This window comes from Gymnoscopelus microlampas (genome assembly GCF_963454915.1).
Source record: "Gymnoscopelus microlampas genome assembly, chromosome: 8".
In the NCBI taxonomy this organism is placed as follows: Eukaryota; Metazoa; Chordata; class Actinopteri; order Myctophiformes; family Myctophidae; genus Gymnoscopelus; species Gymnoscopelus microlampas.
The window spans coordinates 20,287,021-20,304,578 of NC_139945.1; the positions used below are offsets into that span (position 1 = coordinate 20,287,021).

General features: G+C 43.8%; 1 protein-coding gene across 5 annotated transcripts in view; it reads right to left on the reverse strand.

Moving 5' to 3' along the window:
- The window catches only part of ccdc9 (coiled-coil domain containing 9), a 37,455-nt gene extending 20,259 nt beyond the window's left edge, over window positions 1-17,196 (reverse strand). For 3 of the 5 annotated variants that reach the window (XM_084065459.1, XM_084065457.1, XM_084065461.1), the window contains exons 1-9: window positions 17,078-17,175; window positions 15,370-15,432; window positions 14,522-14,626; window positions 12,829-12,978; window positions 6,562-7,056; window positions 4,930-5,013; window positions 4,620-4,784; window positions 3,321-3,502; window positions 1,650-1,711 (exon numbers count right to left, since the gene is read on the reverse strand). In XM_084065459.1, coding sequence (XP_083921585.1) covers window positions 1,650-1,711; window positions 3,321-3,502; window positions 4,620-4,784; window positions 4,930-5,013; window positions 6,562-7,056; window positions 12,829-12,978; window positions 14,522-14,626; window positions 15,370-15,372 — 1,246 coding nt within the window. In that variant the 5' untranslated portion in view covers window positions 15,373-15,432; window positions 17,078-17,175. Of the gene's footprint in view, window positions 1-1,649; window positions 1,712-3,320; window positions 3,503-4,619; window positions 4,785-4,929; window positions 5,014-6,561; window positions 7,057-12,828; window positions 12,979-14,521; window positions 14,627-15,369; window positions 15,433-17,077 lie in introns of those variants that run through there. The other 2 variants (XM_084065458.1, XM_084065460.1) reach the window with 2 other exon arrangements.
- Window positions 17,197-17,558: the final 362 nt, after the last annotated feature.

The following is a 17,558-nucleotide window of genomic DNA, read 5'->3' on the forward strand; positions in this document are numbered from 1 at the left end:
GAAACATACATTAACCACTTTAGCCCTATTTTATACATAGGCTATTTGAAAATAGCAGATCTATAAGCTCACAACGCGTCGCAAAGCGACGCGTTGTGAGCTTGTACATCGGCTATTTTCAAACATTTTTGTACTTTTACTTTTGGTACTTTAAGTACATTTTGATGCCAATACTTCTGTACTTTTACTCAAGTCAATTTAGAATTCCGGACTTTTACTTGTAACAGAGTACTTCTACAGTGCAGTATTGATACTTTTACTTAAGTAAAACATTTGAGTACTTTTTCCACCACTGAATTTAAGCAAAGAGATTTGGTGTAGAGGGACTAAATTTGGGTACCAAGGATAGGAGTAAGTGGTTAAAAATGCTACAAGCTAGGGGGCAGGTGTTTGAGATTGGGTGTTGTAGTGCTCAAATAGACAACGAAACACACAGTAGTAATTCTCAATCACATGCCATGGTCTAACCTGAGGCCCTGCCCCAAGGCTCTGTACGGGAGCCACGCCCCCTAGCTGTAAGGAAGACACACGCGCGCGCACACACACAGAGAAGACAAACATCCATTTTCCCCACACACAATCACATACATTAAAACTACCATTATACACAGAATGCCATCACATAGCCAACTCTCTTCCACACCATACCAGCAGAACACCTTCAACAGGAAACATGGCGGAGGACAAACACCCCCTTGCTCAAATTGACCAAAAAAACATCTTCCAGTGACACAAATTCATGTTAAAGGGATAGTTCACCCCCAAAATGACTTTTTTTTCTATCGAATAGTCACCCCATGGAGACTTGAATTCATCGATATTTTTTTGTTTTTGTCGCATTCCTAAGCCAATAAGTTGATGACTGGCAGCGGCTCCGGTAGGAGACACAAAGAGTCTCCTTTGTATCTCCTACCGGACCGCTGCTAATTTATTAAAAGTAATGAAATCCTTTGCATGAAGGGTCTTGGAACAACCACTGCTCCTCTGCAGTGCTTACAGTACATCCCCAGACCTCTGAAAGCCGTCACCTTCTCTCAAATCAGCCTTGAAGAGGCTTAAGGGGGCTGGATGGCCACCAGGGAAATACAGTGCACATTTACATAATGAGTTTAATCAGCTGGCGTCGACATAACAAGCTTAATGAACTGGGTGCTAGCAGGGGCCTGGCGTTGCGTCCTTCTGACTGCATATGATGTGTACAGTATATGTACAGGTCTGTAACTTTAACTTACAGGTCTGAGAGTGTACAATTGGAACCAAATGGACCGTACACTCTCAGAGTTAATGGGGGTCCTTGAAATTCAAACGTTTGAGAACCACTGATCTAGGAATAAATAGTGCATCTCCAAGTTAGTAAAATAATAATGTCAATAGTACAGAAAGAGTATAAAATAGTAGTGCAACATGAACTGAAGCATTCATTTACATTCATTACTGTCAATCAAATCTCATCATGTGATCAATTACATCGGAATGGCATAGACTGGAAAACTCGCTGATACCGATACCAACGTTTTTAGGCAGTATCGGCAGCTTTTCCGATACTGGTATCGGTATCCGAACAACTCTAGTGTGTGTGTGTGTGTGTGTGTGTTGTTTTTATTCAGACAAGAAGACATTGTGTGTGGGGAGGTGGAAGGTTGACTTGCCTCTTCTGCCACCATGCTCGGTCATCATGCCCTCTGCGGCAACAGATGGGTCCTCCTTGAACCTGTGAAAAGAAAACGCCACAGGGTCAAACACATGCACACGCACGCTACAAATCAGGACGCCATGTCGCTGTGCATCCTCGTCACGTCGGCTACATGCCTTTATTGAGGCAGACGCACGCAAAGTCACCGAAAGGTCACGTCGTCCCCTCCCACGCCACACCCTCGTCATGTCTAACCAATATGTCCTTTTTGTGCCTGAGTGTCCACACTTGCTACCATCATCGCCTGTTTTCACTTGACCCCCCCCCCACACACACACACACACACACACACACAGACGCTTGAATGCCTCGTTAGTGTCCTACAGTACCACCATGCCTCTATGCATTCCCCTCTACGGCAGTGGTTTTCAACCTTTTTCATATCAACGTCCATTATTTATTGGGCATTTGAGCCATGGACCACCGTTTGATGAGATTTAGCCTCTCAGACCCAAGACTCAGAATATTGTGTTATTGTTGGACACGATTTAGTCCACAATCCCATGCTTTATTGATGTGGTACCATAGGAGAGATAACAGGCAAACGTTGATTAAAATAACAATTCTTTAATTACGTAATGCAGATGTTTAACAATAATTGAACTCTTGAGAGCGTAAAAGGAAACCAAATGGACCCGTAAGGGTCCATTTGGTTTCCTTTTACGCTCTCAAGAGTTAAAGATCTATAAAGGGACCATTTGGTTACCAACTCTGCATCATTTTAGCTGGGGACCACCTGGAACCCCCCTCAAGGACCACTGCTCTACAGCCAAATCCTCTGCAGCTTCACTGACAGTCATCAGAGTGTCAATGCTGCTGCGGGTCCCTCTTCCCCCAAACTCCTCCCTTCTGCCCTTATTCTCCTCCTAGTGCCTGCTCTCTCTCCACTCTTCTGTCCTTCCTTGCTCATTTCATCCCCTCCACTACCCCCCCCACCCCCTTCATGCTCTCCTCATCTCTCCTTCTCCCTCCTCTCTTATCTCGTGCTCTCAGTCCCCATGCTCTCAGTCCAATTAACCCAATCAATCCGGGAACGCATCTGTGTCATTTTTTGTATTTATTTGGCTATTCAAAAATAGCAGATACACGAGCTCATAGCGTGGCATACCGAGTGCCGCACTATGAGCTTGTAGATCTGCTATTTTTGAAAAAATCTTGAAGATTTGTGCAAATCTTTGAATATATATACTTTTTTTTTTACTCAAATCTTTGCTTCTGGGGGTCCCTGGAACAAAATATTTTGGTCCGCAGACAAATACATATCATTTTGGGTGGTCCTTGACATGAAAAAGTTTGAGAACCACTGATATTATAGCAACATAATTTTAAAAAAAAATGTTTCAAAGACATTTGCAGAATCCCCAGAAGCAAAGATTTGAGTTAAAAATGTTCGCTTTAAAATATATATTCAAAGGTTTGCACAAATTTTCAAGATTTTTCCAAAAAAAATGCAGATCTACAAGCTCGAGCTATGAGCTTGTAGATCTGCTATTTTTGAATAGCCCAAAGTATATAATAATAAATTATAATAATAAAATAAAAAAAGAAATCTGAAATGACACAGCTATGCGTTCCCGAATTGAATGGGTTAATCTCGTGTCCTCTTTCCCTCCCCTCCCGCGCTCACATGGTATCGGTCTTCTGTGCGTCCCACTCCCGTCTCCACTGTCCCGTGGCGTTGCGGTGGCGTGCCAGCCTCTCCTCGTCGATCTGCTCACGTTCCTTCTTCCAGCGGAGGTACTCCGCCCTCTCCCGGCCCGTCATGGACATGGTCATGTCCATAGAACCCCTCTGACCAGGCCTTCGGCTCTGAACACAAGACAGATAAAGGGGCAAAGAATTTAGCCATATGAGGATGCAGTGGCGTGCACAGACATTTTGAGGGGCAGGTGCTCAAGTAAATTTAACTTTTTTTGTTTACTTGGTCTGCTCTTTTTTCCCTCTACACCTATACCTCTTTGCCAAAAATATCTGCTATTTTTGGCTAAAGTTCTCCTCAGAAAAGGGATGCTAGGTTTCGAGTGGTTATGGTAAAAAGAAAAATCATATCACATAAAGATTTGGCGGACTCCCTGTAGTAACTCTGAGGACCCCCTTGGGGTCCCGGACCCCCTGTTGAAGACCCCTGATGTAAACTGAAAAAACAACAACTTTTTTTTCTTTTTTTCAAAGAGCACTTCTGGTCAAGAGGGCAAAGGGCAGGTGCTCTAGCCCCACCTAGAGTCTATCTGTGCACGTCCCTGTGAGGATGGATATCAACCAGCTACAAATGGGAAACTTTACCAAAGAAAAGATAGTGACGTCCAGAGATGGCGTTCTTCTTATTGAAGAACTATCCTTGAGCCACATGTAACAGAAACGCCACTGCAAACGCACGTTGTGAGCTTGTAGATCAGCTATTTCCACTACTTTTGAAAATGTTTGAAAATATATGAACATTTTTTCAACATGGTAACGATTATGGTGATTATGCAAGAATAATTGTGATTATCTCAAATAATTGTGATTAGGCGATTATGTAATAATTGTGACAGGCCTAAGTATCCAGCAGTATCCCGTGTTTATGGTCCCTGCACGTGTAGTATTCTTTTGGCCTAGGACTGAATCCCACCTATAGTGTTCTTTCCTGGGTTTACCCTCCTTTTCTCACTCTCAGCCAGTCTGAAGTTGTAATTGAGGAGTTTCATTCAGGTAGGAGATATTAGAAGACCGTTTTCTGTTGTGGAATTGTTATTTTAGTTAAGTGAATAATTGTATAATCTACCGTCTATCACTATACTGTATGCAGTCCTGCTGTAGCTGGTACACTAATTTGGCTGCTGGGTAACTGGTCAAAATGTTTTTCAGCACCAATACCGCTGCAACAAACTTCTGTGCATTTATAAGACATGGCACATCATTTTGTGTTTCACAGAACACCACTCACAGTCCATTCTTTCTCCAGTTCAGCCCCAGTCTTAACATTGTCAAAGTCAAGGCCACCCCAGTTACGGACGTGTCTCCTGCTGCCCTCCTTACGGTCCAAGTCGGGAACCGGGCCAGAACGCCGCGGGTCGTCCAGGAAGTTACGGATGGGCTTGTCTCCATCCATCTGTGGAACAAGAAGAAGGTAAGGTCTGAAACATCTTTCTTATGTCCACTCAAATCTGTTCTAAATCACATTTTCTCACATCGACAGTGGTGTGAACACAGTTATAACAGTCTTTTCCACTTTAGATGGAGGATGTTTTCCATACCCGCTGCCCTCTCTCATACTCTGCTATCTTCTCCATCTCCTCGTTCATCATCTCAATGTTCTGCCTCCTCTTCTCCTCCCATTCCTGTCCACAAACACAAACACTGGTAAAGCATCAGGACGGCATGACAATGAATTATTCAATGTACGCAGCAGAGCAAGAACAAATCGGGTCCATCGCTTGTTTTAACCACCTTTAAGAATCCAATCGGCCGGTTTCCTCAAGGCTTGAAGCTGACTTGTGTAGTGCAAAAATGTGCAAAGTTTAAGGGTGCATAAAGAATTTCAGGGGCACAATCCTTAATGAAGGGATAGGGGCAGTTGTGTGATCTACCGTGGTGCGCTGTATACGCAGTATGGCCTGCAGATTTTTTGCGTCGCCACCGTATACATTCAAAAACAGTTCGAAACGGCGTATCTGATACGTTGATACGCATCTGATACGATGCACCCAGGAGTGGCTGGGCTGGGGGGCGCAGCAATACAAACAGCAAGAATGTGGTCTGACCGTCTGACTAGTCTAACTCTGAGGTGAAGGCTTATCATGTGCGTGGCTATTGTTCTTGAGGTGATAATTAATGGCTACTGGCGAAGGAATTCACACATTTCAACGATCTGCCATTCACTTCATTGAACGTAGGTCACTGAATTGAGTACTTCATTAGTATTCAAATTGAGCATCATAGCACAGCAAAATCTTCAAACTTCAATACAGTTTGTGTCTTCAATGCCAAGTTAATACTATTCTGTAATAGATACAGGAAGGCTCGCTGTTAACACAGCTATTATGGTTATAATAGGTAAATGCTGGTTATCTGATAAGCCTAACCAGCATTTATTTATAACAATCCTTGCACTTCTATGGTAATACAAAAAAAATGCATCCAAGGCTAAAAGCAGCTCCGAAGTGGTTGAGTTACAGGGTGATTAACATTAGAAACAGTAGAAAATCAGTACAAAGCATATTGTGAGTGTACTCAGTGTTACTGTGAAACTGGGCCAGAGTGGGCCTGGCCGAGTATGTGCGGGGCAGAAACGCGCGCAGAGCGCGTGCAATTTTTTTACATTAATTAATTAAACGCGCGTGCGTGCCGTGCGTGTGGGAGGAACTGGGGGGGAATTGTTATAGTATACCCTCCAAAATCTAAAACACACCACTGGATAGGGGACAACAGGGTTAAGTCGCCCCAATGTTTCAAAGAATCCAAACAATATACAGTACCCTTATACTGTACACTCACGAAGGCAATGCACTTGCCATCCAGCTAATGAGCTAGCACATGCGAGTGTGTGAGAGAAGGCGGGAGCAGTGCAGCAGTGTGTGTGTAGAGTGTGTGTGTACTCGACTCGTGGAGAGAAGAGATAAATGTGGTCTGGTATCAGTGCAGAAAATGAGTGCTGAAAACACTTTGTTGAAAAACAAAGAGAAGGCTGGTCATATCATTCGCACGCGTGCTCCTAAATGCAATTTAACGCATGAGTGAAATGGTCACACTGTCGAGCCTTGTTACTGCGTCAGGATGGTTTATGATATTTGATTGTATTTCAAAGTTTTGTAATTGAGGCAAAATTGCCAAACTCCTCTGTAATCGCAAGCATTTAGATTAACATGTGCACCTGTTCTCTCACTCACCTTTGATTTCCTGTCCATGCCAGACTGTGGGCCTCCTCCCTCTCTCATCCCCTCTCTGCCTCCCTCTCTGGCTCCTCCTCTTCCTCTCCTACCTCTCCCGCGCCATTCTCTCTCTCCTCCTCCTCCTCCTCCTCCCCCCGGCTCTCCAGTCTCTCCATCTCTAGGTGGTCTATCAAGACGGGGTTCTCTGTCAAGACGGGGTTCTCTGTCGAGACGGGGTTCTCTGTCGAGACGGGGTTCTCTGTCGAGACGGGGTTCTCTGTCGAGACGGGGTTCTCTGTCAAGACGGGGTTCTCTGTCAAGACGGGGTTCTCTATCAAGGCGGGGTTCTCGGTCCCTCCTCTCCTGGCGTCCACCACCTCCTCCTCCTCTTTGACCTGCTCGTCCCATGCGCCCCGACCCCGTCCTCCTGGGGGGGCTGTGGGTGTCCCCCTCCTCTGACGACTTCCTGCCGCGTGGCGCTCCGGGCTTCCAATCGTTCACCACTCTCTTCTCCTGTGGGGAGAAGACATGCTTGTCTATAAATATGAAATCCCTGGTAATGGTTGGTGAATTTTCAAGTCCTCGTCCTTCGGCCACTATTCGACCAAACAAGTCAGGGTTGGGTTTAATTGATTGATTGATTGAATATTTTATTAGGCAAAAGAATGTAAAACAACACATTTACATTTAAAATACTTTGTCTAACAGGTCCGTTCATAAAAGTCCTTGCGGACTTGTTTCCAATGAGGGCCTTGGTATTCAATTCATAGACATATATAGTGGCACCACAGTTCGAATATCATTACACAAAGAAATAAAAAATAAAACAGCAAAAAAATTATATATATATATATATATATATATATATACATACATATATATATATATATATATATACATATATATATATATATATATATGTATATATATATATATATATATAACACTATGTACAGCCAATGGAATAAAAAAGGGGGGAAAGATATGTACAAGAACAGGGGGGGGGGGGTCGGCTGTCTAACGGGAAAATGGTACTACCTCCTCTTTTGGCCTCCTGAAAAGTGATTTTTTTAAGGCTCTTTTAAATGAGCCCAGCGAACTGCATTTTTTGAGGGATGGGGTTAGACCATTCCAAACCTGGGTGGCAGTGCTGTAGAAGGAGAATTTGCCCATGTTTGTTTTATGGGTGGGTGGTACCAAATTGTTGTTTGCACTCCCTCTGGTATTGTGACTGTGGGTGTCACTAACCTTTTGGAGGTATTTACTCAGATATGCGGGAATAGGGGGCATATCGGGCAAATTTTCATTTACAATTTTGAAGGCCAGTCCCATTTTTAGTTGTTTAACCCTGTCTTCCACCCTGAGCCAGCCTAGGCTGGCAAAATGGGTGGGAGAAAGGTGGGTCATGGGCCCCAATCCGAGGAGTAGCCGAATCAGTTTGTTTTGGGAGGTTTGAAGTTTAGTCTTCAGTGACACTGAGGTGTTGGAGTACCAGGAGGTGCTAGCATAGTCAAAATGTGGTTGAATCAGGGCCCCTGAGAGGGTCCTGAGGGCCTGAGGGTTGACAAAAGAGGAAACTCTGCCCATAAATTTGGTTCTCTGGTTTACTATTTTGACCACCTTTGTCCCCATGCTTTCACCTGACAGGTATTTGTCGAGAATACAACCCAAATAGGTAATCTCTTCTTATAATAATATAATAATAACGCTGTGGCATCCTTGTCCAATCCTTAGCAATGGATAGTAAGTTACTAGAGCAGTGGTTCTCAAACTTTGTCATGTCAAGGACCGCCAAATTGACAATGATTAGCCAGCGGACCCCCATTTGAAAAGATATGCCAAGAACCCCCATAACAGAAGATTTTTATGGCTCTAGCAGTATTCTCAACCATTTAAATGTAAAGGACCGCCAGTTTGACATGCATTAGGCTACAGACCCCCATCTAATGGCATTTCTATCTCTGGGACCCCAATTTATATTGTAAAAATCTATGTTAATTTAACTCTGAGACTGTACAAATGGAACCAAATGGACCCGTTAGGGGGCAGTTGGTTCCATGGTTCCATTTGTACACTCTCTGAGTTACAGACCCATAAGGGTCCATTTGGTTCCTAACTACCATTTAGCTGGGTACCCCCTGGAACTCCCTCAAGGACCCCTGGGGGTCCCCGGACCCCACTTTGAGAACCACTGTACAAGAGTATGTGTGCAGTTTGTGTAGCCACACAAATAAAGCGATTTTCAGTGGCAAAGTTGCACTATAAAGGCTGGCTGCTTGTGGTCATGTCCTCATCATTTGGCCAAATGGAAATAGCGAACTTTATTAATACTTCACCAAAAGTGTTTCAAAAGAACAATGTTGGTGAGATTCACTGAACATTGTATCTACTACAGTATGACCCAACTTTCACACTTTTTTTACTTTTCACTTTACTAGGTATTTAAGACTTTCTGTTGGCACTGCCTCACTCCACATACAGTACATACAGACAACCCCTGTTCTAGACAGCTAATCAGAACTTCTTAATCTAATTTTATTCAAACAAAGCAATACATTGATGGATCAAAAGTAGAGGTATAGCGAGGAATTGCAAATGCAAAGTCAAAACTGCAGATAAGATTGTGAGAGCAAGACAAACAAAGAGTAAGACAGACCAGATAAGACTTAAGACTGTTGACCTGAAAAGGAGAGAGCAAGGATGACAAAGAAGAGAGAATGTACTAAGAAAAGGATAAGCAAAGTGTAATTAATAACCAGGATTTAGGGACAGGCTAATCAGCCACGTTCAACTTTCTGTCATTAATCACTGTGCATCCAGACAGGTATCAGTTCAGTAGAGTAGACGGCATGATCCTGCCAGCTTCTGGTCTGTTTAGCCTGAGCGCAATGGCCCGCTGCTCTTAAGCCTGGGTTATTTATAGGGAATCTGGAACACGCTAGGATCTCTGATTGAATTGCTACACCTATGTCCCCTGAAGACTGATCAAGGGGCAGGTACACACTGTAGGACTTTTAAAATGGTCGGGGAGTCGTCTGATTGTTAAGCATTTCACACTACACAAGTCTCTTTCTGTCTTAATTGTTTTTTTTTATCGTTGTGGCGGACAAAGGATCACACATTGCAAGATATTTCAGACAGGACTCGCCGAGAGTAGAGCCCTGCAACGGCAGCGGGATCCCTCGGTACCCACAGGTCCAAACGCAAATCTTACGGGGGTGGGCAGTATTTAAATAGGCTACGGCACCGTCCAAACCCAGATATCCATGTGTGGTCATGATTTACTTAGCAAGATATGAATATGTCTACATTCAATCAGAGATAATTTCCCCTGGTACAGAGGATCAGAGTCTCTTTCTCTCCCGCCCCCCCGCTCCCTCTCCCTCTCGTGTGTGTTGACTGTGTTCCACGTGCTCGTCGCAAAATAAACAAACAAACTATCTCTCTCTCTCATTCTGTTTTGTAATGTTTTAGGATCTCAATGGAGATATTGCAGGCTTATGCAGGACTGGACAGTAATATTGCGGTACTATGCGGGGCAAGACATTTTTTGTTGTGGGCAGTTACATCAAGCAACCCTCCCCTTGCCAAGCAACCCTCCCCTTGCCACGGTGGCTGTAATGTGCTCTCAATGGCTGTAGCACGGATCTCCTCGCAGAGTGATCGCAACCCCATTCATACTGTATGATGTCCAGTCGGCGAAAGAGGCAAATTATATCAAACACGCTAGATATCTACAAACGCTCGGGAAGGCATCGCCGAGTGTTTGAATCGTGGCCGGTTCGTCTCGCAGAGCCTTTCACACACGGAGAGCAAAACCTCTGCGATCTTGCGTCAGATCGGGGTTTTTGGCGGCGAGCGGCAAAAAAGGTGGGCGAGAGCATAATCGGAGCAAATGTCTTGCAGTGTGTAGTGGTCCTAAGAGGAGCACAAGTCAGGCAGGTCGTACCACAGGTTTCTACGTGGCACACACACACACACACACACACACACACACACACACCTAAACCGAGACTAGGCAGGTGTGTGATTCTAAGCCTGATGAGTAGACTGACAGGCCTGTGTTAACCTAACAGGGTAATGAGCAGCTGTCAAAGATTATGAGCTGCGTAGTCCGTCTTTTCAAGGAGCCGGGGTCATCACGTTACAGATAAGGATGTTATCTTCTCCCCAGGCCCACAATCACATGGAGGGAAAATAACATCCATTTGCTTAAATCTGGTTTGGGGTTTTCGTTTATGTTGATGTGAAATGACAGCCAGTCACTGTGTCTCGGTTCAGCCCCCAGCGCTGTCTTTACCTTTACTGTGGGCTGACAAATTTGCATTGGTTACAGCAGGCAGTGCACAATTAGAGGAAGAAAGAGGACACTGATTTCACTGTAGCGAGACCAGCTGTTTCAGAACCTATTCTTTGGAGAAATGCATTTTCAGAATGTTTATCATGAACCACAATGGATTTGGTAATGGATTTGAAAACCAGCTGGTCCCCAGGGTAGAGAACAACTTGAGTAGTCTAATCCAGCAATAGCAAGCAATCCATTACGTGAGTCATTCCACGAAACCGGTATGATTTCCGGTCCCTCTGATTGTCCCTCTTTTTGAGTGTATTGTATCCATCGGGTCACCAAAATCAAATTTTAAAAGCTTTTTAGAATCAATTGAAATCTTTATATCATAAATTATCTTGCTTTTTTCAGTAGACACCACCTATTTTGCCATTTTTTTCATGTCCCCCATGGCCTGGATGAAAGTGGACTTGAGATATGACAATTTAAAAAAAAAACATTTTGCCATTGACATACAATTGTATCAGTGCTTTATTGCTGGTCATGTTTTGTTTTTTAATAAATAGATGATTAATCATTAAAATTGCATTATATAGATCCGTCCCCCAGTCGCACTCAACCCCGTTACACAAGTCATTCCACCCTCCATAAAAATAATGAACTGGTCCTTTAGTGACATCACCAACAGGAAGGGACATTCTACAAGCCTTCTGAACAACATGCTGCAGAGAAATGATAGACAGACAATAATAACAAATATAATGCAGCTGAGAAACTTTGGTCAACTTCATTATGTACTTGCATAATACATGGTCTTTTGGTCGCAAAAAAATACCTAGTCTACTTTGGAACTGATGGATAGGGTTCTGTGCAGACTGCAGTCCATTTGGAAACACTTGGTTGGACCCTACCTACCTAAACTCCCGTGGTCGCTAGTTTGAGTCATGGGGGGGTCTATCACTTTCTGTTTCTTTTTCCTCGGTAGCTTTCACTGTTTTAAAATACTTGCTTAAATATGCACACTTTGCAGCTAGCACAGATAGCTCTTGTATCCTCTCATTATGTTGATGAGCTCCTGATTATTTTCTTTCCTCAAATTCGACTTGTAAACAAGCCGGTGAATGAAATCACATGTTGCTGCTGGTGGCCGGGATATAATACAAGAACGCCTCGTCCCAAAACACACTCGCCCCAGGTATATCCGGCGGCCTTGGTCGGCGAAAAAAATAGGGGCGAGTGTGTTTTGGGGCGAGTGTGTTTTGAGGCTGCGTGCGTTTCTCGTCAATGAGTATTGCGGAAATAATATGAATACTATTATGGGGATATGATATAATCCTACAGCCTACGCTAATATATTGGAAAAAATAAATATAATAGCAGTTTTTTTTCTCTGTCGAATCTTTGATTCGTGGGACATTGTTCCGTTTGTGCGGGACGCGGGACAGACGGTCCAATTTCGGGACTGTCCCACAAGATTCGGGACGGGTGGTCACCCTAGTGAGTGAGTGAGTGAGTGAGTGAGTGAGTGAGTGAGTGAGTGAGTGAGTGAGTGAGTGAGTGTGTGTGTGTGTGTGTGTGTGTGTGTGTACGCTCATCTGAGAGGTGTGACTGTCCTACCGAGAACAGTGTAGAGCCATCTTCAGTGTTTGACAAAATTAACAAAACTGATTAACAAAACACAAAGCCAGATGTATATTCTGCTGTACGACGGTATCGCTGACTCAGCAGGACTATAACACCCATAGAGAGATCAAATGAGAAGGCACTAAGAGAAGGTCTGACGATTCTTATGATTCTAATTACAAAAGTTCGGATTATGAGTAGGTGTGTTTTTGAATACTAATAATGATTTATACTGTGTGGGCTAAAATACACAATAAGCCCAACTCTACAGTAATTCACTACAGTAAATGTCCCCTTTTTTTATTCCTACATTTAAAAACATATACATTATTTCAAAATGTTACAAAAAGTAAAAGAAAAAAAAGAGGACCTACCCCAGCTGGTTTGGAGAGGTCTACTGTGACGGTGAAGTTCTCTTTCTCCGTCTTCCTCCTGTCCATCTCCTGGTCATGGGGTCGTGGCTTTCTGGCCGTCGTCACAGCAATGCCCTCCTGCTCCGCCTTCTTCTTGTCCTCTTCTATTTCCTGTTGACATCCCATAATAACAATCGCTCTATCATGTTTTTCGTGAGAAGGGAGAGGATAGAGCAGTGGTGTGTTCTACCGTGGTACGCTGTATAGGTAGTATGCCCTGTAGATTTTTTTCGTCGCCACCGTATACCTTCAAAAACTGTTCAAAACAGCGTATCTGATACGTTGATACGGTCTGATACGCTACTGCCCAGGACTCCAGGAGTGGCTGGGGGGCAGCAAGAATGTGGGCTAACTCTGAGTTGATGGCTTATCATGTGTGTAGCTATTGTTCTTGAGGTGATAAGTAATGGCTGCGACGGAATTCACACATTAACTCAACGACACGAATACTAATGAAGTACTCTAATCAGGCAGTGATTAGAGTACTTCATTCCTTGCGCTCTTACAGTACATGGTAATAATCCTTGCTTTGCATTGAAAATGCATCCAAGCTCGGAAGTGGTTGAGCTCAGGTGATCAGACATCAGAAACACTAGAAAATCAGTACAAAGCATATTGCGTGTGGGCCACACACACACGAAGCGCGCGCGCATTTTTTTACATTTAATTAATTATAGACGCGCGCATGCCGTTCGTGTGGGAGGCAGGGAATAATCATAGTATACCCTCCAAAAGAATCTAGAACACACCACTGGGATAGAGGTAGAGCAAGGAGAGAAAAAACAAGAAAAAGAAGAACAAAGTAGAAAGAAACCATGGCCATGTGTAGTAGCAGGTATGTACAGTACATGATGTTTAGAACATCAGCAATCCTCCGTCACTAATTCATTTCCTGGTAGAATGGAAAAACTGGAAATCGATAAGAACCACTATTCTTAAATCTAGACATGCATGACTTGATGAAAAAGAAAGAAGAAAAGAAACATGTTAACTAACTTATGTGTTAACTTGAGGCCTAAAAAGTCTGCACAAGAGCATTGCTCCTCAGTGTTTTGTTTACTTTAAAACACACGTTTGTTTACTTTGAAATTACAACATGGTACACAACGTTTCGGCCACTTCATCAGGTGCAAGGGCACGATACTGTGGGTGCCTCAGGGCTAAAGCCCCCAGGAGAAATGACGAGCACCCATCACAAACTCAGTGGTGGGCGCCCAGATTTACAGCACCATTACAGTAGCTACTAGCTGTCTAGCTAGTTAACCGAAATAAAGTAACAAAAACCCCCCCAAAAAGTAACAAACCGTGTGCACACGTTGGGCACACAAAAATCTGCGTCTATGATCAGGTGAAGGCCAACTGTGGCCGGAACGTCGTCTACCATGTAATTTCTGTGTTTTAAAGTAAACGAAACACTGAGGAGCAATGCTGTTGTGTGCTGTTGGTTACTTGACCATGCTTTCTCCGTCAAGACAATGTTACGTTTCGCTTTCGTTTCCGCCTCCACGCACCGCTGTTGCAATGAACGTCTACAGGCTACTAGACGGTAGCCCCGCGCAGCGGCTAGACTTCTTTCATTTTGTGTCCAGCACCAGCAACGAACTGGATGTATGCAACCCACTGTTTTGAACCATTAACTTGAGGCCTGCCATACCTGGTACCTCTTGACCAAGGCTTCATTCTTCTTCCTCAGAGCCTCAATGCGTCGGTCCAGCTCAGCATCTTTCTCCTCCTTGGTCTTGGTCTCCACCGCTGAAGACTGAGAGGGAAAAGAGGGAAATTGGAAGTTAAGCAGGTTTGCCATCTCCTTACCAAAACTCTCTCAACCCGTATACAGGTTGAAGGTGTTGGCTAGTTGCTACCAAGATCCAGTACCATCTACAATCTTCTAGCGTTGACCAGCTCCACTGTGGCAATTTAGCTACGTGGCCCCAGCCCAAGGGTTAGCGTAGCATTATTACTAATCTCTCAAGAACAGATTCAGAGCTGCGCTACTGAATCTGTCGGGAGCGCCGTTCAGAACGTGTGAGCGTTAGACTACAAGTGGGCGTGCCTTCAGATCAGGAAGTATGTAATCAAATGTAGTGGGCGGGATTTACATCTGTGTGCTCGCTTCCAACTGAAAACAAACCCAAACTCATTTAACAATAGCGTCCTCGGAGCCGACAAAAAACACAGAAAGTTAGTAACTTGTTCTTTCATCATAGAAACAAGTGGGCTTATAACCAAAACGATCCATGTTCTTTGGGAGAAATGGTGTTAGTGTTCCATGGAGAAATATTGTTAGTGGGAATGAAAACATAGGCGTACCACCGGAAGTGGAGGGCTGAGGGCTGACCAAAACGCCGGTTTACAGTCAGCATCGGTCTTTTTAATCACTCCCCCCAGAGTCAAACGCAAAAGTGAAAAACGCTGGGGACGTTGTTTTTCCTTTTTACTTGACGATGGGTTCCCAGATTGCCTTATTACAATCTGTTCCCTGATTTTGAGCAACTCACTCACCATGGCTGCGTCTAGCCTGTCTTCACGCTCAGATGGTGGACTGCACAGTTCTGCCTCTTGTTCCTGTATTGGAAAATAAAGATGCTCAACTGTGATGGCAATCTGCTAGACATTGGTGTTGGCTAGACCAGTGGTTCTCAAAGTGGGGTCCAGGGACCCCCAGGGGTCCTTGAGGGAGTTCCAGGGGGTACCCAGCTAAATGGTAGTTAGGAACCAAATGGACCCTTATGGGTCTGTAACTCAGAGAGTGTACAAATGGAACCAAGTGGACCCTAACGGGTCCATTTGGTTCCATTTGTACACTTTCAGAGTTAAATTAACACATATTTTTACAATATAAATTATATGGGGTCCCAGAGATAGAAATGCCATTAGATGGGGGTGTGTCAAACTGGGGGTCCTTGACTTTTAAATGGTTGATTATCACTGCTAGAGCCATAAAACTCTTTTGTTATGGGGGTCCTTGGCATATATTTTCAAATGGGGGTCCGCGGGCTAATAAGTGTCAATTTGGGGGTCCTTGACATGACAAAGTTTGAGATCCACTGGGGCTAGACCTCTCATTTATACAGTCTATGGGCTAGACCACACTCTCGCAACCCACCAAGACTGTCACAGTCACAGATTTATTGTATGGAGTAGGCCTATGTCAGACTCAATAAAGAGAAATCTATAGTCTTGGCTCCAAGGCTAGCAGTCTGCCTTGCATAACAGCTCAATGTTATAACAGACAGTGGATCTGGAATCAGGGCATTGGCGGTGTGAGGTGTCTGTATAATATATGTATTAATGAAGAAACGGGTCACTTCACTATAGTGAAGTTAATAAAGGATGTTCAGACCCACTGACCTAGAATACTATGTCAATTCATAAATACAAATAGATCCCCAAAGCCTCTAAGCGTCTTAATAGACAGGTGCTGGTGGTGCATGTAGGTTATAACATGCACCACACCGACTCTCTTATGCTACTACTCCTACTGTGTGATGTAGTAGTCGTAGGCTAATCAATCAACCATACAGTTCACTAATTATTAGTCACCAAGTCCATAGCTGTTGTTGTACAAGCTACGGTCTCTCCCATGGGGAGTGGGGACTTGGAAAGTAACGCAACCACACTGGGCCATCAGCGTTGCCAGGTTTTGGGAGAGACACAAGCAACCAGGTCTAAGAAAACAAGCCCAAAAGAAGCGGCCACATGAGCACTTTACATTGGTTATTTGAAAATTGACGATCTACAAGCTCGCGATGCGACGCGGTGTGAGCTTGTACATTGGCTATTTTTCCCCCTTTCAATCTTGAAATAAAATGTGGAACATTTTTAAACCATCTAACACAAATAGGCTACGTTTTAATTTGGGGGTCCTAGATGACATATTTGAGACCCACTTCTTTTAATAATTACACAAATTCGACGCAAGCCCAAATAAGCAACTACACTTTAGAAACAAACAGGCCCAATAAACCCCGCAACCACCAATGTTTACAAGCAACACAACAGAGAAAGAAGCCCACATTCACTTATAATAAGCGGACATGGCAACCCTGCACACTGGGCCATGTCTGCGCTTCGATACAAAGCAGCCATACAGGACGGCCGTGCTACAAGCGGCTTATTAGTGTTCAGTAACGCGTGCACTACGGTAACAATGGACGGGTGGGTACATAATATACACACGTTAAATGGTCGCGCGTTGTTTAAGTATTACCTTCTATCAGAGGGAGACGTTACTTACGGTAACGAGGTGACTACAACTCGTTACAATGTTTCACTTCCACTCCGACAATGTGTCTTCATTATGGAGCAGGCTTCCTGTTAGCCAGCAGCGTTGCCAGGTGTTGTGAGAGAAACAAGCAGCCCAGGTCTATGAAAACAAGCCCAAAAAAAGCTACTTAGGCCACATGAGCACTTTAAAATACATTAACCACTTCAGCCCTATACATAATTTGGCTATATTTGAAAATAGCCGATCTACAAGCTCACAACTGTGAGCTTATAGATCTGCTATTTTCAAAGAATATCTTGGGATAAAAAATGTTTACAAAAATGTTTAATCTTGTCCCTGCCACAAAATATGTTTTGATCAGTGGACAGATACATATTAATTTGCCTTGCCATGAAAATGTTTGAGAACCACTGGTTTAAACAACATTAGGAAACAACCCCAAAATAAGCAACTACACTTTACA